Source organism: Rhineura floridana, chromosome 14 (genome assembly GCF_030035675.1).
Source record: "Rhineura floridana isolate rRhiFlo1 chromosome 14, rRhiFlo1.hap2, whole genome shotgun sequence".
In the NCBI taxonomy this organism is placed as follows: Eukaryota; Metazoa; Chordata; class Lepidosauria; order Squamata; family Rhineuridae; genus Rhineura; species Rhineura floridana.
Genome location: NC_084493.1, coordinates 37,902,648 through 37,922,033, shown reverse-complemented (window position 1 = coordinate 37,922,033; position 19,386 = coordinate 37,902,648). Strand labels below are relative to the sequence as shown.

Sequence of the window (19,386 nt, the reverse complement as noted above, 5' to 3'; positions counted from 1 at the left end):
ATAAATAAAATACTACAAAATCTAGTTAACAGATAATAAATAAAGCAGTCTCTGCTTCTTGGAGTGGTTCCAAGTGGGTTTGTTTATGTACAGGAGGAGCAAGGACATGGGAAGAGCTGATTCCAGCTCAGATCCTTGGCCCGCTCAGCTCACCATTGTCTACCCACCAAGGGGAGGCAACAGGGTCCTCTCCAGATGTTTTGGATTACAACACACACATACCCATTCGTGATTATGAACGATGCTGATGGGAGTTGTAGTCCACAACATCTGGAGGGCACCATGCTGGCTATTCTGGTCAACAGTGACTAGCAGCGGCTCTCCAAGGATTTCAGGCATTCCCAGCCCAAGCTAGCAATCCTGGGGATTAAACCTGGGACCTTTATGCATGCAAAGCGGATGCTCTGCCACTGAGATACAACCTTAGAGCAACCACCTACCAAATGCGGACTGCTGGATCTCCTGTCTTAGGGAGGGACCACAGTTTAGTGGCTGAGCTTATGTTCCATGCAGAAGAAACCTAGGTTTGGTCTCTGGCATCTCCTGTTAAAAGGACCTTAAGTCGCAGCAGTGTTGGGGAAGACCCCTGCATGAGACCTTGGAGAGCTGCTGCCAGATGGAGCAAAAGTCCGACCCAGTCAAAGGCAGCATCCTCCCAGGAATCAGAAGGGCTCAGCTGAGAGCTGGGCAAAAGCAAGCGAGCACGCAGTCAGGTCCCAGCCTGCCTAGCCTCACTCCACCAGAAGTCTGCTTACACAACACAGCAGAGCAACCTGTGGATTTGGGGGCGTCTGTGTGGGGGGATGGGTTTGCAGATTTTTCTTGCTTGCTTGTTCTGATTAATTTGACGCTCTGACACAACCAGGCCAGAGAGGGTGGCAAATGACCTCCTCCTTCTGATGGTACTCCAGATTTTATCTGGCATTTGTCTACAGCAGGAAGGCACATACAGTCACTTGCATTGGTTTGTTAAAGGGCAAATAGATAACAGGAGTAGTGGGCATTTTTAAAGTGGAATTGCAATTTATTGTCTCTCCTTGGCCCGGGGGTGGGGAGAGTGACATATCCTGCAGTCTTTCCCTGTGCAGCCCTCCTGCCTCTAATGGCATGTTGCCTTCCATCCTGATGCTCCCCTGGTTCAGTCTTGCAAAACCCCATGACTCCCAAGGAGCCCACAGGCCAAGTAGACTTTTCGACAACAGTGTCGTTTGTTCAAGAAGTTTTACTCAACATTTACTCAAAGTGCTGTAAAAGGGGAAAACAACATACTATTAACCAATCCAGGATAAAAGCAGATACATTTTTAATGACTATTCAGTGCCATAGAATAATCGATGCATACTAAAAAGGCAGAGCAGAGTCAACCCATCCCAAACAGGACTTAGCACTTCAAAGCTCTGAAGGGTTGACTTTGCAGCACAAGGGCTTGGATCGACTCCCTAAAGAGCAGTCCCCATCGCTGCACGGCTAAATCCACAGATCTTAAAAAACAGAGATGTGTAAGATGAGCATCCCTGGGCTTGCAACTTTCATGGTACAGGAAATCACTTCTGTACTAGTTTGCATTTATATGGCATTTCAGATGATTTCTGGTGCTTACCTTAGTTATCTGTGTTACAACATCTCTCTGTAAAGTCAAGATTATCCCCAGATTGCAGCCTGAAATTAAAAGATGCAACGTTGCCAAAGGTCATTTGAGTTCATGGCAGAGATGAGATTCAAATCAGGATGACTTCCTGATTTATAGCACAGACTTGGGGGCATGACATTCACTCCCATAAGGACCAGCACTCTGCTTTCCCCACTAGATTTCCACTGGGAGTGCAGTTTGCTGCCTTCAAAAGAAAAGGCGTTTTGAGAATTTTAAGTTATCCAAAAGGTCAGTGCATAGAACAAGAGTGGCCTTTCATAGTAGCCAATGGAGAATTACAGTGCAGCTATTATTTCAGGCCCTGTCAAATGATCTGGGACAATTTCCTCAAGATGTTGCAGAGATCATGTGAGAATGCCAAGCAGGAACAAAAAGAACACACCAGAAATGACCCAGACGTACTGCAACATGGTTGCATTTTGCAAATTTCAAAGCAAGCAGGGATTTGGGGCATCATCCAATGGGGAGTTCACCTGCACAAGCCCCCTCCCCCTCAATGAACAAGAGCTGCACAAGAGCGCCACTGTCAATGCTGGCTCAAGGTTTCGCGGGGCCTTGGATAAGGCACTCTCAGTGCTGCCTTTCTCAGAGAGTTTTCCTCCTCACTGCCACTGCTGCTGCTCCTCTTCCTATCATCGCTACCATCTGCTTCCTCTTTCCGCCAGACAGAGCCAATAAGGGCCACCCTTGCGGCTGTTTGCTTGTGGGAGTGAGAGGCAGGGAAAGGAGGAGGAGGAGGAAGAGGAACAGGTCCATGGAGGGGTGGTCATCAAGGGGCCCCTGCTGGGGTGTGGCCCCTTGGCAGATGCCCAACCATGCTGACCCTTGGTGCTGGCCCTGCTCTGAATCAACAACATTATTGCTGGGTGATTCTAAGAATGATTCCTTTTCTATCCTTGTCACCTTGTTGATGAACATCGCCTAGAAAGAAGAAGCCGCACGCATGAGACACCAACGCCAAAGATTTCCAGCCTGCCTTTCCACAAAAAGCTTCCCTGGGAGCTTACAATAAAAAAATTGAAATTAAAAGCAATGTAAACAATCAAATGTAAAAAAAACACAGATAAATGGAACTGCAGTAAAGTCAGCCATAAAAGCAGGGAAAGCCAGAAGAAAAAACCAGTCATCTATGAAAAGCTCCAGAGAACGAAATTGTCTCTCCTTGGCACTGAAAAGCAAGTAAAACTTGACTTCTTTTTGGCCCAATAGGGCCACCACCTCAGGGCAAACTTTGACAGGTCCGTGGCCTAGCCTACCTGCCAATCATCTGACATCATGATGATGTCAGGTGGCTGATCCCATCCCACCTATCAAAATAGGCCCTTGGGGTGGGGGGAGGGGGTTGCTTTGCCATAATGTTCCCTGCAGGAGACACGCCGGGGAAGCAGTGCTGGGCAGGATTGAATGCTTCCAGCACCAGCTGATGAGCCCTGCTCTTTGCATCACCAGCATGTTTCCTGCAGAGAATGTGCTGGTGAGGGCCCCCCCAGCAGAACTGAACCTGCCCACCACCCTTCAGCTGATGTCACCCAGTGACGTCCAAGTGGGCATTGTTAGGGGGGAAACAGCACCCCGACTGGCCTGTGGGCCCAAGGCGCCTCACCCCTGCAGTTGGGAGAAAGAAGAGAGCCACATAATGTGCGTGTCTGTGTGCATGTGTGTTTTCAGCCCCTTGTTCTTCCGCTCTGCAGTTTATCACTATCAGTTCAAGATCCATTTCATCAACGAATTCAAAGAGAGACAAATTGATCCAACGTTCACTATCTCACTGACAGGCAGCAGAGACGACGTTGAAAACCTCTCCATAACTTTGTGAGTGCCAGGTACCACCCAGTGCGCTCCTTTGCCTTGCTGGGTACAACATCTGTTTCTGAGGGCAGCACTTGTGGATCAGCATAGAGGGATTGGCACCATTGGCTTTTGCGTAGAACGAGGGTGGGGAGCCTTGAGCCCATGCATCAGACTTGGCCTGTCATGGGTCCTAATTTGGCCTATGAGGCCGTTGCTGCCAAACCACGCCCACCTGACCATGACGACATCAGGTTATGGGGCAGGTGGAGACACGTCTGCCAGTGCACAGTTGGGAGCTGTAAGGTGCGCTCCTAGTTGTCCATTGGCAAGACACCAGGTACTTTGCTTGCGCAACTGATAGGCGCCTGCTTTTTGCAAGCATTGGCTGCCTGCTGGATTGCTGTGTGTGGCTTGCAAAGCACTTCGCGTAGCAGTTCCCACCAGACAGGCAGCTGGGTGTTGGACACGTGGGAACCCCTGCGCAAAGTACTTTATGAGCTCTGCACAGTAATCCAATATGCCTTTGGGCCTCCTGCCAGTGGATGGGTGGGAGAGCCAAGCTTCCCTTTTGCCACTTTGTACAGGGGTTCCTAACCATGTTGGGTGGGGAAGTTGGTCCATGGGGAACTTGACCTGACAAGGATACGGCCTGCAGAGCCAAAAAGGTTCCCCATCCCTGGGGATGTCTGCCCATGGTGTATCAAAGAGGGAGCGCAGGTGGCTTTCTTCAAAGACAGGGTGGTGATGTCATTGCCAGAGTGCAAGTGTAATAACAGCTCCTTCTTGCTCTGACAAGTGCATGGAGTGATGATGAGGCTTTCAAGTTTGTTTGTGACAGATTAACAAAGAGCAGCCTTCCGCATGACCACTGGTCAGGGATAATGGGAGGTGGGCTCCAAAACATTTAGAGACCAGCTGGGGTTAGGAATGGCACAGGAATTCAGAGAATGAGAAAAGTAATCAATGGGAGGCTAGATACTTTTTTCCCTTTTCTTTGATGGAGTTATGTCATGCTAGCAGTTTAAAAGACAACACTTCTTTGCAAACTTGCTTGTCTTTCTGATGAAAAGGTAAAGGCTGCCTTTCAGTTGGCTGATGAGTATCTTTTAAAGCTCAATGTGTTGAAACTATTCTATAAAATTCTATTCTATGACTGTCAGAGGATCCTAATAAACTGGGCATTGTGCTACTTACTGCTGCTTTTGGGGAAGTGTACATTATATTATGTATATTATGTTAGATTTGAATTGGTACATTGGTGCTGTTCATTTGTTATATAGTAAGCACAGCTTGGTGGGAAAGTGCCGTACAAATGAATGAATAGATGGTGGATTAGAATCCCAGCAGGTATTTTGGGTGAAATCCAGCATTACTCAAAGTAACTTGACCATTGATTTCAATGGGTCTATGCCAAGGACAACTTAGTTGGTTATTAACACCCTTTGATTGTGGCTTCTCTCCCCGCCCCCATTAGAGTCGAAGGCATTACTGGGAATAAAACATACACTTTCCTTGTTCCTCTGGAAATTGATATCGGTGAGCTGATGATGATCAAGTTGAAGTGGGAAGGAATTGCAATTTGGGAAAACATTTGGAACACTGTTCAAACCATCATCCCATGGAGAAAGGGGGACCGTCGGCCAGGACTTATCATGGAGACGATACGAGTCAAGGCAGGCGAAACTCAACAGAAGTAAGTGTGATGGGACTGAGATGACTAACTGCTTATACGTCTGCTGGGGGCCTGGGTCATTAGAATAGCCTTCGCCAACCTGGTAGCCTGCCCAGGTGTTCTGGGCTACAACTCCAATCGATGTCCATTCTGGGTGGGACTGACGGGAGGTGTTGTCCAAACCATCTGGAGAATGCCAGGTTGGCCAAGGGCGCATTAAAGGATAAGCACAACCAGTTCCAGTCCCACTTTCATTCTACAGCCATGGTCAGCTCCAGGAGAGGGAACTTGTGGGCCTGCAGAGGTTGCTGGACTCCTCCTTCCATTGGTCATGCTAGCTGGAAGACGACATGTTGACCACTTTTGCTGTAGGCAGAAAGCTTGAATGGGCAAGCTAACCCTCTTTTTTGTCCTCACAGTAAGGTCTGCACTGGGACTAGGAGGGATTTCTTTCTTGAAAAAAAAGGAAGAACAGAGATTACCAAGGCCTTGAATCCTGCATTTTCTGTATTTGCACAGAACCATAGAAAATGTGCATCCTTGTTTAAAAACAACATAGACACTGTCCTGCTGGAGAGGGGAGGGACTGCCGCTCAGTGGCTGCAGGTGCTTTGCATGTGGGCAGGCCCCAGGTTCAATCCTCGGAGGCATCCCCAGTTCAGTAAAGGAGCAAATACCAGGAGAACAACCTTTTTCTGCCAAAGACCCTGGAAAGTTGCTGCCAATGAGAGTGGGCAATAGTAGAGGGAGACCGGAAGCTGCCTCACACAGTCTCAACCCCCCCTCCCTCTTGTTCTGTGCTGTCTGACTGGCTCTCAGAGTGCAGGCTGCTTAACAATGCCAGTGACTGCACCTGGCCCTTCTGGGTGCAAAGCGTGTGCTCTACCGCTGCTATGACAGATGTGACATATCATCTGAACTGGTTTAAGGCAGCTTCCCTATGTGGAAAGTCCACCTGATCACCTCCCTAGCAATATCCCATGAGGCAGCAGAGTTGTTCTTGTGCTGAAAGCTGGTGTTGCTGCCATTGTGAGGATTGGCTTTATTTGCTACTGTACATTTTGTCCTTGTTTTCATTGCTTTTACTGTCAATTACTTTTCTCAACTATTCATATATTTATTATTTATTTATTTATTACAATTATCCTCCGCCTTTCTTTCCATGCTAGAAACCCAAGGCAGCTTACATAGGGTTCCCAGGCGGTCTCCCATCCAGGCACTGACCAGACCTGACCCTGCTTAGCTTCAGCAGGGAGCTGGCCTCATGTGCCTTCAGACCTCAGCCTGGGATCAAAGAACAGATGCAGTTCTTTATGGATTTAACCCTCCATGAGCCCTGCTCTGTAATGATGGGCTGACTGTTGCTCTACTCATTAGAAGTTTCCAAATTAGTATTTTATTATGCCATTTTTAGAGTGCACTTTTTAAGACATGGCACATCACCTTGGAAAGATGACTATTAAAATAAACTACAAACAAGTATAAATAAGTATTTTTTTTAAATCTGTCTTCTCCCCGCCCCCAAATCTTCTGTGTAGAATGACATTTTGTTCTCAAAGCGTCGATAATTTGCACCTCTACCCAGGCCAGGAGAAAATGTTTGTTCGATGTGAAGTCAGCTCCCAGCGGCTCAGGTGAGGATACAGATCAGCAAGAACCCAGAAGAATTGGTTCTGCTCTTCAGTTCCTTTCAAGCTGTACCTTTTCTGTGTGTTATTTCTTAACATATATAAGATGAGGTGGGGAAAGGCATAAAAACCCTGCTGGATCCAAATCTACAATAGTTTCCATATATCCAGGAGAAGGTTGATTACAGAAATAAAGGCTGAATAGACTGTGAAATAACCTAAATCAGCTGTTAAGTAGCCAAGATTATGCATATTTTATAGATTGCTGCAGAGCATGGATTTTGCATTGTCAACTCTATTAATAAAGCAATATACAATTTTACACAAAAAAAAATCTGGTCTGATCTGGTTGGAAAACTTTAACAGCACTTTGATGCAGGCTAAAGGTCGAGGATAATTTTTCCCTATTTCTTAGAGGATGAGATCTCACAAGTAACAAGAATTGTTCCATGTTTATTGACACATTAAAATTAAATCCTAAACCGTGTCCATACTTTTAAAATGTTGAACGTGGTTACATTTTGATGCAACAACTTTAGAGAATGGATTTAGTTCAGGCGCCATCCTTCCTATACTGCACTGGCGGCGGCTGAAGGGAGTTGTAGTCCAAAACATCTGGAGGGCACCAGGGTGGTGAGATCTGAGTTAGTTTATAAAAGCTGCTCTTCAAGAAGACCATGCCAAAATAGGGCACCGTCCACTAGGGCATTCTCCTGTGCAAACCCCATTGAAATGAAAGGGCATTATACAAACGTATTACTGTACAGATGGACTGCATAGATGACAATGTACACACTTTGCTATGGAAGGGAGAGTCCCATAAAATTGCTTCAACAAAATGCTGGAAGGTGCCTTTGGAATTTGCTATGTCTCTGCCTTCTAGACAACAGGGCTGGCCTCAAGGTCTTTTTCTGCTTGAAGGAAAGGGCAAAATGGTGCTCTTTCCAGTGCCACATATATTAGCTGACTGGACTGGCAGCTGCATCTTCCACCCATGGTGGTAATGGGACAGCATCTTCCACTGCACCCCACACGGCTACCCTCCAGCACCTTGTGCTGCTGTTCCCTGCCCCCAGTATCTGCTGTCTGAAGTGGCCACCGCACTGATAGGGCCAGCCCTGCTAGACAACTGGGGAAAATATACTGTTTGCGTCCTTCAAGCGGGAAAGCCATTCCATTAGCCATACCAGCCATAGTAAAATGAAGTCTTCCATCTCAAGCTTAACACTGGTGTGAAAGTTAGTCTTGACTTTTGTGGTCATAAAATGTGTTGGGATTATGGCCTATAATCCTAAAACACTTTATGGGCACAAAATCAATACGCCAGAGAAAAGCAGAATTTTTACTTATTGTGAATTGCTGTTTGCAGACTGGAGTGGAGGAGGCTCTGTTGCCAGAGAAGCTCCTCCCTCTGGGAGTGATAGGCAGGGTCTATTCCAATCTTTTGCTCCCTCTCCTGGGGGAGCAGCCACCCCTGTCACCAGAATAATTGGCAGAGCAGGACGACTCCTCAACCCCTCACACACACACAAAACTCACCAAACAAACGTGGAAGAAAACCCCATAACCACAACTGCAGATGACCAGGCTCAAAAACCAGAAACTCAGAAGAGGCCCAGTCATAAACCACTCCAACCCAGTGATCAACTGCACAGAACAGCTCCCATTAAGCAGGGGAAGTGAGAGGCAGGCCAATTGTTCTCCCCTCCAGTCTGCAAACAGCAGTTCATGGTAAATAAAATTTCTGCTTTTGCCAGACTGGAGGTCACTGTGTTGACAGGGATGTTACAGAGCAGTCCCACCCAAGGGATTCCTCTGCAACATGCGAACAGCTCACTGCAAAACCCTCCTTCCAAATGCATCATCACTTAAGAAAACACATCTACCCAATAGTGCTTACTGAAGGTGTGCACTGAGGCCCATGTAGCCGCCTTACAGATGTCAACAATGGGAAAGCCCCCTCACTCCCCACAGTGAATGGGCCAACACCCCTGGTGGCGGCTGCTCACCCATGGCCTCGCAGGCTGCCCCCAATTGCCTCTGCCAGCCACTGAGCAATAGAAGAAGTGGAAACTTGATTGCCAGCTGAAGGCCCTGCAAAAGAAACAAACAGGAATTCCGATTTTCTGATTTCCTGGGTTCTGTTCAAGCAGAACTGCAGGGCATGACAGATGTGCAGGGCGTGCCGCTTCCTTACCTGCAAACAGGAAGGACTGGGACAGAATGAGAGCAACACCACCTCCTAGGAATGGAGAAATAACGAGATGACCTTCAAAATGAAGGAGGGATCAGGTGGCCACACCACCTTATCTGAATGAAAAATGCACCGCTGAGGATTAGCAGATGGCACCCAGCTCTGAATTGATAGCCACCAGAAACACCATCTTGAGAGTCAGCAACTTAAGAGAGCAAGTCACCATGGATTCAGAAGGCAGGCCCATCAAAGCATTAAGAACCCAAATTAGGTTCCAGTTATGGAACCTATGAACCACGTTTTGCAACTTAAGACTCACCCCTTCATGAACCAATTGTATAAAGGGTGCAAAGAAACCACCAGACCCCTGAGACTGGCCAAAATGCTGCTCAGTGTCATGAGCCATGCAGGGAGGGGGCAGATAGACGAGCGCGAAACAGAGGATGAGGACTTGGACTGGGAACCCGGGGAGGGGGCAGACAGCAGGATGGACTCACATGCCGCCCCAGCCCCCATCTTGGACAGCTCAGCCCCCTCAGCTCCGGATCCCCTGTGGAAGTGCCACCTAGCGCATCTGACACTGGACAAGCCACTGCTGCCGCCGCTGCTGCCGCCGCTGCCACCAGAGACTCAGACGTGCATGTCAGACTTTTCCCAGCCGAGTGCTGCCCAGCTTCCCGCACTCAAACTGACAGTTAGCAGCCCCCCTGTGTCAGAGGAGGAAGCTGAGATCAAGCCACCTTCGCCCTGTGCATGGAGGTTTATGGGGCAGGAAGTTCAACAGACTGAGCTGAGGCGGAGTCTTCATTTGCACGAGCGAACCAAGCCTACTTAAGCGGACCCGGTTGCTCAGTCAACATCTTAGAGTTGCAAAGTCATGCTTAGTTAGAGCTAGAGCGGAGCTGAGTTCCTAGAAATAGTTAGGTTAATGAGGCAAGCTGCTTTGGATGTATCTATTCTTTTAATAAAAAGAAAAAGTCTGAGTCTGAATCCCTCGACTTCGGGCAGGACACTCAGCACTGCTGCTTGGCATTTGATGGTGCTGCAGCTCAAGCCCTTCTCCACTTCTTCCTGGAGAGAACCAAGCAGGTCGTTAACATCTGGAGAGGTGGGGTCCACACCAATCATGGTACACCAAGACAGAAACGCCACGTTGCTGAGTACACCCATTGAGGGTTCCAATGAGGGATGCCTGGCAGGAGGAGAGCAGGTTGTCAAGAACACCTGCAGAAAAACCCAGCCAGCCCCTTTCAGCCTCCAGGCTGCCAGCTGGAAGAGGTCTAGCCATGGGTGAACCACTAGGCCCTGCTGAAGCAGGTCCTCACTCATTGGAATCCTCCAAGGCTCCCATGTAGATTGAGTAGATCCAGAAACCACGGGCACTGAGGCCAGTAAGGTGTTATCAGAATCACCTCCGCCCTGAATTGATGCACCCTTTGTAATACACACTGAAACAATGAGAAGGATGGAAACACATAGAGGAGCCCCTTGGACCAGGACATCTTCAGTGCATCTACCCTCCATGCATTCTTGCATGGAAACAAAGATGAATGCCACCACTTGTGTGTTTTCTGCAGTGGTGAACAGATTCATTACTGGGTGGCCCAGTTGATCTGCCACCTGGGCAAAGACTTGAAGGTGAAGCTGCCACTCTGATTCCCTGATGGAGGGTCTGTTGAGCCAGTCTGCCATCAGGTTGTCCACCCCAGCCAGATGTTTGGCCCAAAGGGACAGGAGGTGGGACTCTGCCCAGCACAGAAGCCTGTTGACCTCCAAGATGTGAGGCCTTGAATGAGTCCCACCCTGATGGTTCACATACCCTTTGCCGAAGTGTTGGAGGTATGAACCAGCAGGTGGGCCCCTTGGACATATACCTGAAAGGAGATCAGTCCCAATCAAATGGCCATCAACTTCAGGCAGTTGATACCCATCTGCATCTCCCGGCTGCTCCAGATGCTTTACACCACCTTGCTTCCCAAATGGGCTCCCCATCCATACAGACCGGTGTCGGTGGTGAGTACCAACTGCTCAGGATACTCCAGGCTCACACCGTTGAGCAGACTCTGTGGGAACAGCCACCACTTCGGATCCCTGTGCAGCCTGTCTGGAAGAATCACCTCCAATTTTGCTCGTCACATGATTTTTTCTTGGAAGGACAGGATAATCTGCTGAAGGAAACAAGAATGGTTCTGAGCCCATGGAACCAGACCATAATAAGAGACCATTATAGCCTGTAGCTGAGCCAGGGTCATGAGGTCCAGTGACTGCGATGCAACTGCCAGCTCTACCAATCGTAACACCTTCTGGACCCGCTCCGGAGTCAGAAAGATCCAAAACCAATTTGTGTCCAGAATCATTCCCAAGTGTGTCAGAGATTGCATGGGAGTCAGGGAGCTCTTCTCCATGATGACTACAAAACCCAAATACTACAGACATCAAAGAGTCACTTGTGTGTCCTAGAGATACTGTTCCCAAGAGGGAGCAAGATAGTCCAGATAGGGATGAAAATGGATCCCTCTGGTGCACAGGTAGGCGACCAAGGCCACCAACACCGTGGTGAACACCAAAATGCAGAAGCTGGGACCCCACTGGAAGCTGATCCAGAGTCCTGGTTGTGTGAAGTGGAGGCAGCCTTCTTGGCACTCTTGGAAAAAGGATGAGGATGAGGATGAGGAAGAGTGTCATCCCCAGCCTGTTTGGAGCAGGACTATCCCCTCCCACCACCAAGTCTACCCTAGCGGGATTTGAATTGAAAATACCCCCTGGGCTTGGCAACATAATTAGTTTGACATCCCTTCTGGTCATCCTTTTTAACTGAAGGGAGTGCCTTTTTCTTGTCCATCTCCACTAAGTGCTTTTCCAGATGTTCACCAAAAAGCTGAGAACCAGCAAAATGCAGGCCAATCAGCATCTGCTGAGAAGCCTGATCAACCTCCAACTGATGTTCCTCCTAGCCACTGTAGTAGCTGCCACTGACCTGGTTGAAAACTGGAGTGCATCCAGTGAAGCATCCGCCGACAAGGCTGAAACTTGAGAAATCTTTTTCATAGAATCTTTGAGACTAAGAAACATCATCCATTGCTCCCAACTCCTCAGCCCACAAGAAAATTGCCCTGGCAAAAATGAAGGATGTAGCAGCAGCTCTAAAGGCCACTGCATCCACCTCAAAACTATGCCAAAGGGTCCCCTCTATTCTGTCTTGACTCGCCTATATGATGTTGTGTGAAGCCTAAAATGAGTCAGGCTCTTATGCTTTCTGAAGTGTTAGCTGAGGCTAGTAAGTTTTGTTATGTTTTGTCTGTGTGAACCTCTCACTGTTTTATGTAAGTGTTGACTATGCCTAGACCTGTTAAGGGTGTTTGGGTTTAAAGGAAGTTGTATGCTGCTCTTTTTATATGCACATTTAATATATTTAATAAACTACCTTCTATTACTTTGGTATGTGTCACTTTGGGGATTTGGCTCTGAATCCAGCAGCTTGACCGCAACGCTACAAACTACTGTTTCAGGTTTGGCGAAATACTCCAGGGCAGAGAGTGTAACAATAGATTTTGCTCTTGGGAATCTGTCATTCTAATTGGTGCTCCCCTTTCTCTGAGTGGGAAACCAAGTTAAGGGGTGGTGGCAGCCTACCTACCTTACAGGGTTGGTGTTGGTGTAATTCAGCCCTGGTAAGAAGAAAGGCTCGGAGAGTGACAGCCTGGAGAAATTGCCCTGGGAAAAGGGAGTTGGGGTTGGTGCACCCTCTGGGGTCTTTGACATCTTCAAAAAGAAGGAAACTGGGAATTACAGACCAGTCAGGCTGGCATCAATCCCTGGGAAAATTCTGGAGCAGATTATAAAGCAATCCACCTGTAAGCACCTTGAAAACAATGCAGTGATTACAGGAAACCAACATGGATTTGTCAAGAACAAATCCTGGCAGACTAATCTTATTTTTTGATCGGGTAACCTCCTTAGTAGACTGTAGGAATGCTGTTGGCATAATATATCTCAACTTCAGCAAAGTTTTTGACAAAGTGCCCCATGATACTCTGATTAGCAAGCTAGCTAAATGTGGGCTGGATAGAACAATGATCAGATGGATTCAGTTGGTTAGAGAATCATACTCATAGAGAGTTTATCAATAGCTCCTTCTACAAGTGGGGAGGTAACCAAGCCAGGTATCACAGGGCTCAGTCCTGGACCCAGTGCTCTTCAACATTTTTATTAATAACTTGGATGAGGAGGGGCAGGGAATGATTATCAAATTAGAGATGTTACAAAATTGGGAGAGATAGTTAATAACCTGGAAGGCAGAAACAAAATTCAAAGGGAGTTTGATAGGCTGGAACATTGGCTGAAAACAATGGAATGTTAATTTAACAGGAATAAGTGCAAAATTCTACACCTAGGAAAAAGAAACCAAACGCACAGCTATAAGATGGGGGGCACTTGGCTCAGCAATAATACATGCAAGAAGGTCTTGGGATTCTTGTTGATCACAAGCTGAATATGAGGCAGTGTGAAGTGGCTGCAAAAAAGGCAAATGCTATTTTGGGCTGCATTAACAGAAGTATAGTTTCCAAATTGCATGGAATACTAGTTCCCCTCTATTTGGCACTGGTTAGGCCTGTTCTTGACGTCTGTGTCCAGTTTTGGACACAACACTTTAAGGACGCAAACAAACGTCCACTCGTTCAGAGGGCAATGAGGATGATCAGGGGACTGGAAACAAATCCCAAAGAGGAGAGACTGAAAGAACTGGGCATGTTTAGCCTTGAGAAAAGAAGACTGAGGGAAGATATGATAACACTCTTCAAGTACTTGAAAGGTTGTCGCACAGAGAAGGGTCAGGGTCTCTTCTCGACCATCCCAGAGTGTATGACACAGAGCAATGGGCTCAAGTTACAGGAAGCCAGATTTCAGCTGAACATCAGGAAAAACTTCCCGTTAGGGCAGTATGACAATGGAACCAATGACCTAGGGAGGTGGTGGGCTCTCCAACACTGGAGGCATTCAGGAGGCAGCTAGACAGCCACCTGTCAGGTATGCTTTATGTTAGATTCCTGCACTTAGCAGGGGGTTAGACTTATAGGCCCCTTCCAACTCTACTATGATTCCCATGAAATTATGACTCCAATTCAAGATCTGTTTGCCATGTGAAAAGAAGAGGTTGATATTTAAGAGACAGGTCAACCCCCATCCCACCCTGGTCAGCAGCCCAAAACTAGTTGCACAGAACCTTGTATCCTGGCAAATGAATTTAACTCTATGTGGAATATTCATGTACATACAGCACCTTGCAAAAGTAATCAGACCCCTGACCAATGCTCTCATATTAGTGAATTACAAATAGTACGTTATTTCATTCTGTATATTTTATTTTGAAACACTGAAACTCAAAATCAATGCTTCTAAGGTAACATTGGCTTTTTGTTAGGAAATGTTTGTAAGAAACATAAAAAACTGAAACATGTTGCTTGCATAAGTATTCAACCCACACATATTAACATTTGGCACAGCCACCTTTCGCTGCAATAACAGCTTTACGTCTTTTGGGGTAGGTATGTGCCAGCTTTGCGCACAGTGTCACAGGGATTTTGGCCCATTCTTCTTGGCAGATTCGCTCCAGGTCATTCAGTTGGTTGGATGTCGCTTGGGGACCGCAGTTTTCAAAGAGCGCCACAGATTCTCAATGGGATTGAGATCAGGACTTTGACTGGGCCACTGTAGGACATTCACCTTTTTGTTCTTGAGCCACTCCAATGTTGCTTTGGCCTTGTGCTTGGGATCATTGTCCTGCCGAAAAGTGAATTTCCTCCCAAGCTTCAGTTTTTTAGTGGACTGAAGCAGGTTCTTTTGCAGTATTTCCCTGTATTTTGCTCCATCCATTCTTCCTTCAATTTTAACAAGATGCCCAGTCCCTGCTGATCAGAAGCATCCCCACAGCATGACGAGATGGTGTGTCTTGAGGCATGGGCAGCATTAGGTTTGCACCACACATAGCGCTTTGAGATTTGGCCAAAAAGCTCTATCTTGGTCTCATCTAATCACAAAACCTTTCCCACATCTGGGGCACTCTCCTGCTTTCTGGCAAGCTCCAGACATGCTTTCAGATGGTACTTTGAATAACAGCTTCTTTCTAGCCACCCTCCCATACAGGCCAGTGTTATGCAGAGCTCTTGATATGGTTGACGGGTGCACCATTACTCCACTCCCAGCCACTGAACTCTGTAGCTCCTTCCAAGTGATTGTTGGCCTCTGTCATAAGTCTCCTTGTTCAAGTGCTTTGAGTTTTGAGGGATGGCCTGTTCTGGGCAGTGCCTGGGTAGTGTGATACAGTCTCCACTTCCTGATTATTGATCCAACCGCGCTCACTGGGATATCCAAACACTTGGATATTATTTTGTACTCTTTTCCTAATCTATGCACATGTATTACATTCAACCTTCTGTAGAATGCTCTTTGGTCTTCATTTTCCTTCAGATCCACAGCCTGACCTTCAGCAGTGGGGTCTTTATCTTGACAAAGTGACAGCAATTTTAATGGTTCACAGGTGGAGGCCAATGTTAAGGTAACTGTGTCCTCAATAAGGCAATTTCTTTCATTTGTGTAGACTGGGAGTTTCCAAAGCAGAGGGGTTGAATACTTATCTGCACCTCTTATTTTTATTGATTTGTATCCTGCCATTCCTCCTAGTAGGAGCCCAGGGTGGCAAACAAAAGCACTAAAAACTTTGAAGCATCATAAAAACAGCCTTTAAAATATATTAAAACAGCTTTAAAAACAGCTTTAAAAACAGCTTTTAAAAAATATTTTTTAAAAAGTTTAAAAATATATTAAAAAGCAATTCCAACACAGATACAGACTGGGATAAGATCTCTACTTAAAAGGCTTGCTGAAAGAGGAATGTTTTCAATAGGTGCCGAACAGATAACAGAGATGGCGCCTGTCTAATATTTAAGGGTAGGGAGTTCCACAGGGTAGGTGCCGCCACACTAAAGGTCCGCTTCCTATGTTGTGCGGAACAGACCTCCTGATAAGATGGTGTCTGCAGGAGGCCCTCACCTGTAGAGCGCAGTGATCAGCTGGGTATATAAGGGATGACGACCAATATGCTGATTGGAATGTAACTTCTGATTTCACATTTCTGATTACGTGATATAATTCCCTGCTCAAGTATGCAACAAAATGTGTTAACAAATGCATATTTTAAAATACAGTACATTTAGAAATACGCACATTGAGATAAAACATTTAAATACATAGTTAGAAAACCACAGATTAATGCCCAAATGGGGCAGAATGGGAATTATGAATAGAGATGTGAATGCCCAGAAAAAAACCAGGATTCCCCACCCCTCGAGTCTTCCTGATTTTCCCCCCAGGCCTTCAACATCTCTACTTACAAACACATGTGATAGTGACACTGACCGGAAACAGACCATAATCCATACCTTAATACCCCCCAACCCTTCCACAGTACATTTCAATGAGGTGCAAATAGTGTAAGAAAGAATCACACCATAGCACTGTACTGAGATGACACTCCACAAGCGTTTCCAGATACATCAGCAGTGTGATTTGGGGCATATTTATCTGACATTCTCTTTGAGCCACACCAATACAATGAGACCTACTAAGAAGCACAGCCAGCTTCTGGCAGTGAAACATAGGCAGGCACATGAAAATGGACTGCTCTTCAATTTTGAGAAAGAGCTCAACCTCCAGGGTGATTTCATCAGGTCTATTTATTAATGCATTTCAAGTTTCAAAAAAACCCTTATATTTGTTTGCACAATACTTTATTTTATTTTGTAACTTTTTAGTAAAAATTTCCAAAGTGAACAAAAAAGAGGATACTGTATAAAACACAGTGGACATTAAACTGACAGCAGTATTAGATCGCAATTTGCCTTGATATTGTTTCAGGTTACCACATCTTGACTTGTAGTGGAGAGTTCAGTGCACTTTTTTCTCTTTGCAGAAAACATTAAGCTTAGACCCAAAGTAAAACAGGGTAGCAGCCAGCTCTCTGCCAAACACCCTAGCCACAGGATAACATTACAAGCAAAGAATTTACATGTTCCAAGATCTACCACACTCAAGAAGTTACTATGAACTCTTGCAGAATAAAAGTCACCTTTCAGAAATGCAAACCTAGCTTCCAGTCTTTGCACAGTCCAAAGAACAAAACAAGAACAGAATTACCCCAAAATGCATTTTAAAATGGTTTAAAAGCAACTACAGATTTCTAGCTAGTCCTTCAGAATTATTTATAGTCTATTGGTCTGGGGGTTTCATGTACAAAATTTGTCTCTAAACCATGTACAAAAAAGCTGTATTTTGAAAAAAGTCACCACATACTGTACAAGTTTTACAAGGAAGAGATTCCATTATATTCTTTTAACATTTTTGGCCTTGCTGGCTTGCTTCACATTATGAGAAGGTGTGTGTAAACTGTATACTCTTGGAAAAAAAAAAAAACCCTGGCCAAACCCTTAGCAAAATTTACTTCCTAAGCAAAGCCAGAAATATTTTTACAGCCATTTGTTTCCTAATTAGCTTGGTGCTTTTGGAAAAACAGAAGCAGTGTATCACAAGCTTGAATAATGCCCTCTTCCATTTCCTGCATAGCAGTTAAGCATAATTATGACATTGCTTTTGTTTTTTCTACTTTTTCTTTTTAAAAAAAGCCAATTATTTACATTTATAACAAAAACTTTGGGCCATTGTGCTGTTTGAGCTTCCATATTCCTTTAAGCGCCTTTTGTGGACATTCCCCAGCCTACATAATTAAAACACAACTACAGCAGATGCTGCAGTAGTTATTTTTGTTTTAGTGGTTATCAAGAACAGTATCATGCTGAAAAATTACCAAAATACTTATTAAATAAAAAAATTAAACACAACTTTTCATCTCTCCCAAATTTGTCAGGAATTGGGAACCTAATTACTACATATTAAGACTATCAGAACATATCAAAGAAACCAGTTGTAATCTTTTGAGAAAAATATAACACACTTGTCTTTCTACCAAAGCGTGAAAAAAAAATAGGTGATCATTTAACAGAATAGGCAAATATTTTTTTTTCTCCTTTTTTGAAAATACTTAAGCCGAGCTCTCAGAAGTCAGACATTTTACATAAAAATTAACAGTGGGAACATTCTGGCATGTGCTATCCCCAGGATAGCAACCGGCACAACACGAGATAGAAGAACATAATCCAGAGAACATTTCCTACACACGCCCCCTTCGGATCACAGCTTCATTCATTTTAGCCGGGTTTGTGTAGGAGGAGCAACCTGGACTTTGTGTCCAGAGTGAACGGAAAGCTGGACTTACAATGAAGTGTCCTTCTGGTCAGCAGAGTGGAACAGACAGGAATGGGTTAACTTCCCCTGGAGGCAGAGTCAACACTTGGAAAAAAAGATTAGTTGGTGGCCAGCAAGAAGGGAGGGACCTTCTCTCCCTCTGCAGTTCGTGTCCCAGCTATAATAATCTACAGAAACAGTGGATAGAGCAAGCAGCATTAGCACATCACCTGACAGTGAAAGGAGGAGAAACAGGAGACCTTACTACACTATCCAGAAAGTTTGCAGCCAAAAGGCGCCTTGCCCGGAGAGGTATCCTCAAAGGCTAGGTTCTGCTGCAGGGTGGGGCTGTCTGCTCCACTCTCTGCTGACCAGAAGGACACTGCATGGTAAGTCCAACTTTGTGTTCTTGATCAGTGCAGCAGACGGGAATGGGATGTACCTGAGCAGTGACACCCCCCCCCATCCTCGGGTGGGAGTGTATCTAGGCCACGACCCTCTGGAGAATCCTCCTGCCCAAAGCAGCTTTGGCAGAGGGAAAGCATCCACCTTGTAGTGCTTAACGAGTATGGATGGGTGAGTCCAGGTGGTGGCTTTGCAGATTTACTCCAGCGGAGCATCCACGTGGAGAGCTCATGTGGTGGCGGTCCCTCCTAACTGAGTGTGCAGTGATTCCCTGTGAGGGGACCCAACCTTTGGCCTGGTATGCCTTAATCATGCAGTCCCTCACCCAGGGACTAATGGTGGACCTAGAGGAGGAGGAGAAGGAAGAAAAGTAAGCATAGCAACAGACCCTAGAATGCTTGTGGCCACTCTGCTTTTGTGCGCAGGCCCAATGTTTGGCTAAGGAAGCATCTGCCTCCCACATCATGTCCTTGTTAAACCAGGCTAACACAGCCGCCGAGGTAGAGGGCTTCTCAGGATGGTGGGATAGGGCATGCTTTTTGCCTGTTGGAGACATGTGGGCCATCTCCTCTCCCCTCGGCTGAGTGGAGCTGGGAAAATGAGACTTCAGGTGGGGAGTCAAACATGGCATCCACCACTGAGGCGTGGGTGGCCGGGGGATTCTCCATGTGAAGTGGCGATTCCCACCCCCGCTCAAGGACCCGCTGTCCTCCTCAGTCAAGGAGGGCTGCCTCCCCCACAAGTGATG

General features: G+C 46.2%; 1 protein-coding gene across 3 annotated transcripts in view; it reads left to right on the top strand.

The window, feature by feature from the left end:
• LIPC (lipase C, hepatic type) overlaps positions 1–12,369 on the top strand; it is a 67,764-nt gene extending 55,395 nt beyond the window's left edge. For 2 of the 3 annotated variants that reach the window (XM_061595001.1, XM_061594999.1), the window contains exons 7-9: positions 3,343–3,463; positions 4,917–5,135; positions 6,653–12,369. In XM_061595001.1, coding sequence (XP_061450985.1) covers positions 3,343–3,463; positions 4,917–5,135; positions 6,653–6,752 — 440 coding nt within the window. In that variant the 3' untranslated portion in view covers positions 6,753–12,369. The remainder of the gene's footprint in view (positions 1–3,342; positions 3,464–4,916; positions 5,136–6,652) is intronic. The other variant, XM_061595000.1, reaches the window with a different exon arrangement.
• Positions 12,370–19,386: the final 7,017 nt, after the last annotated feature.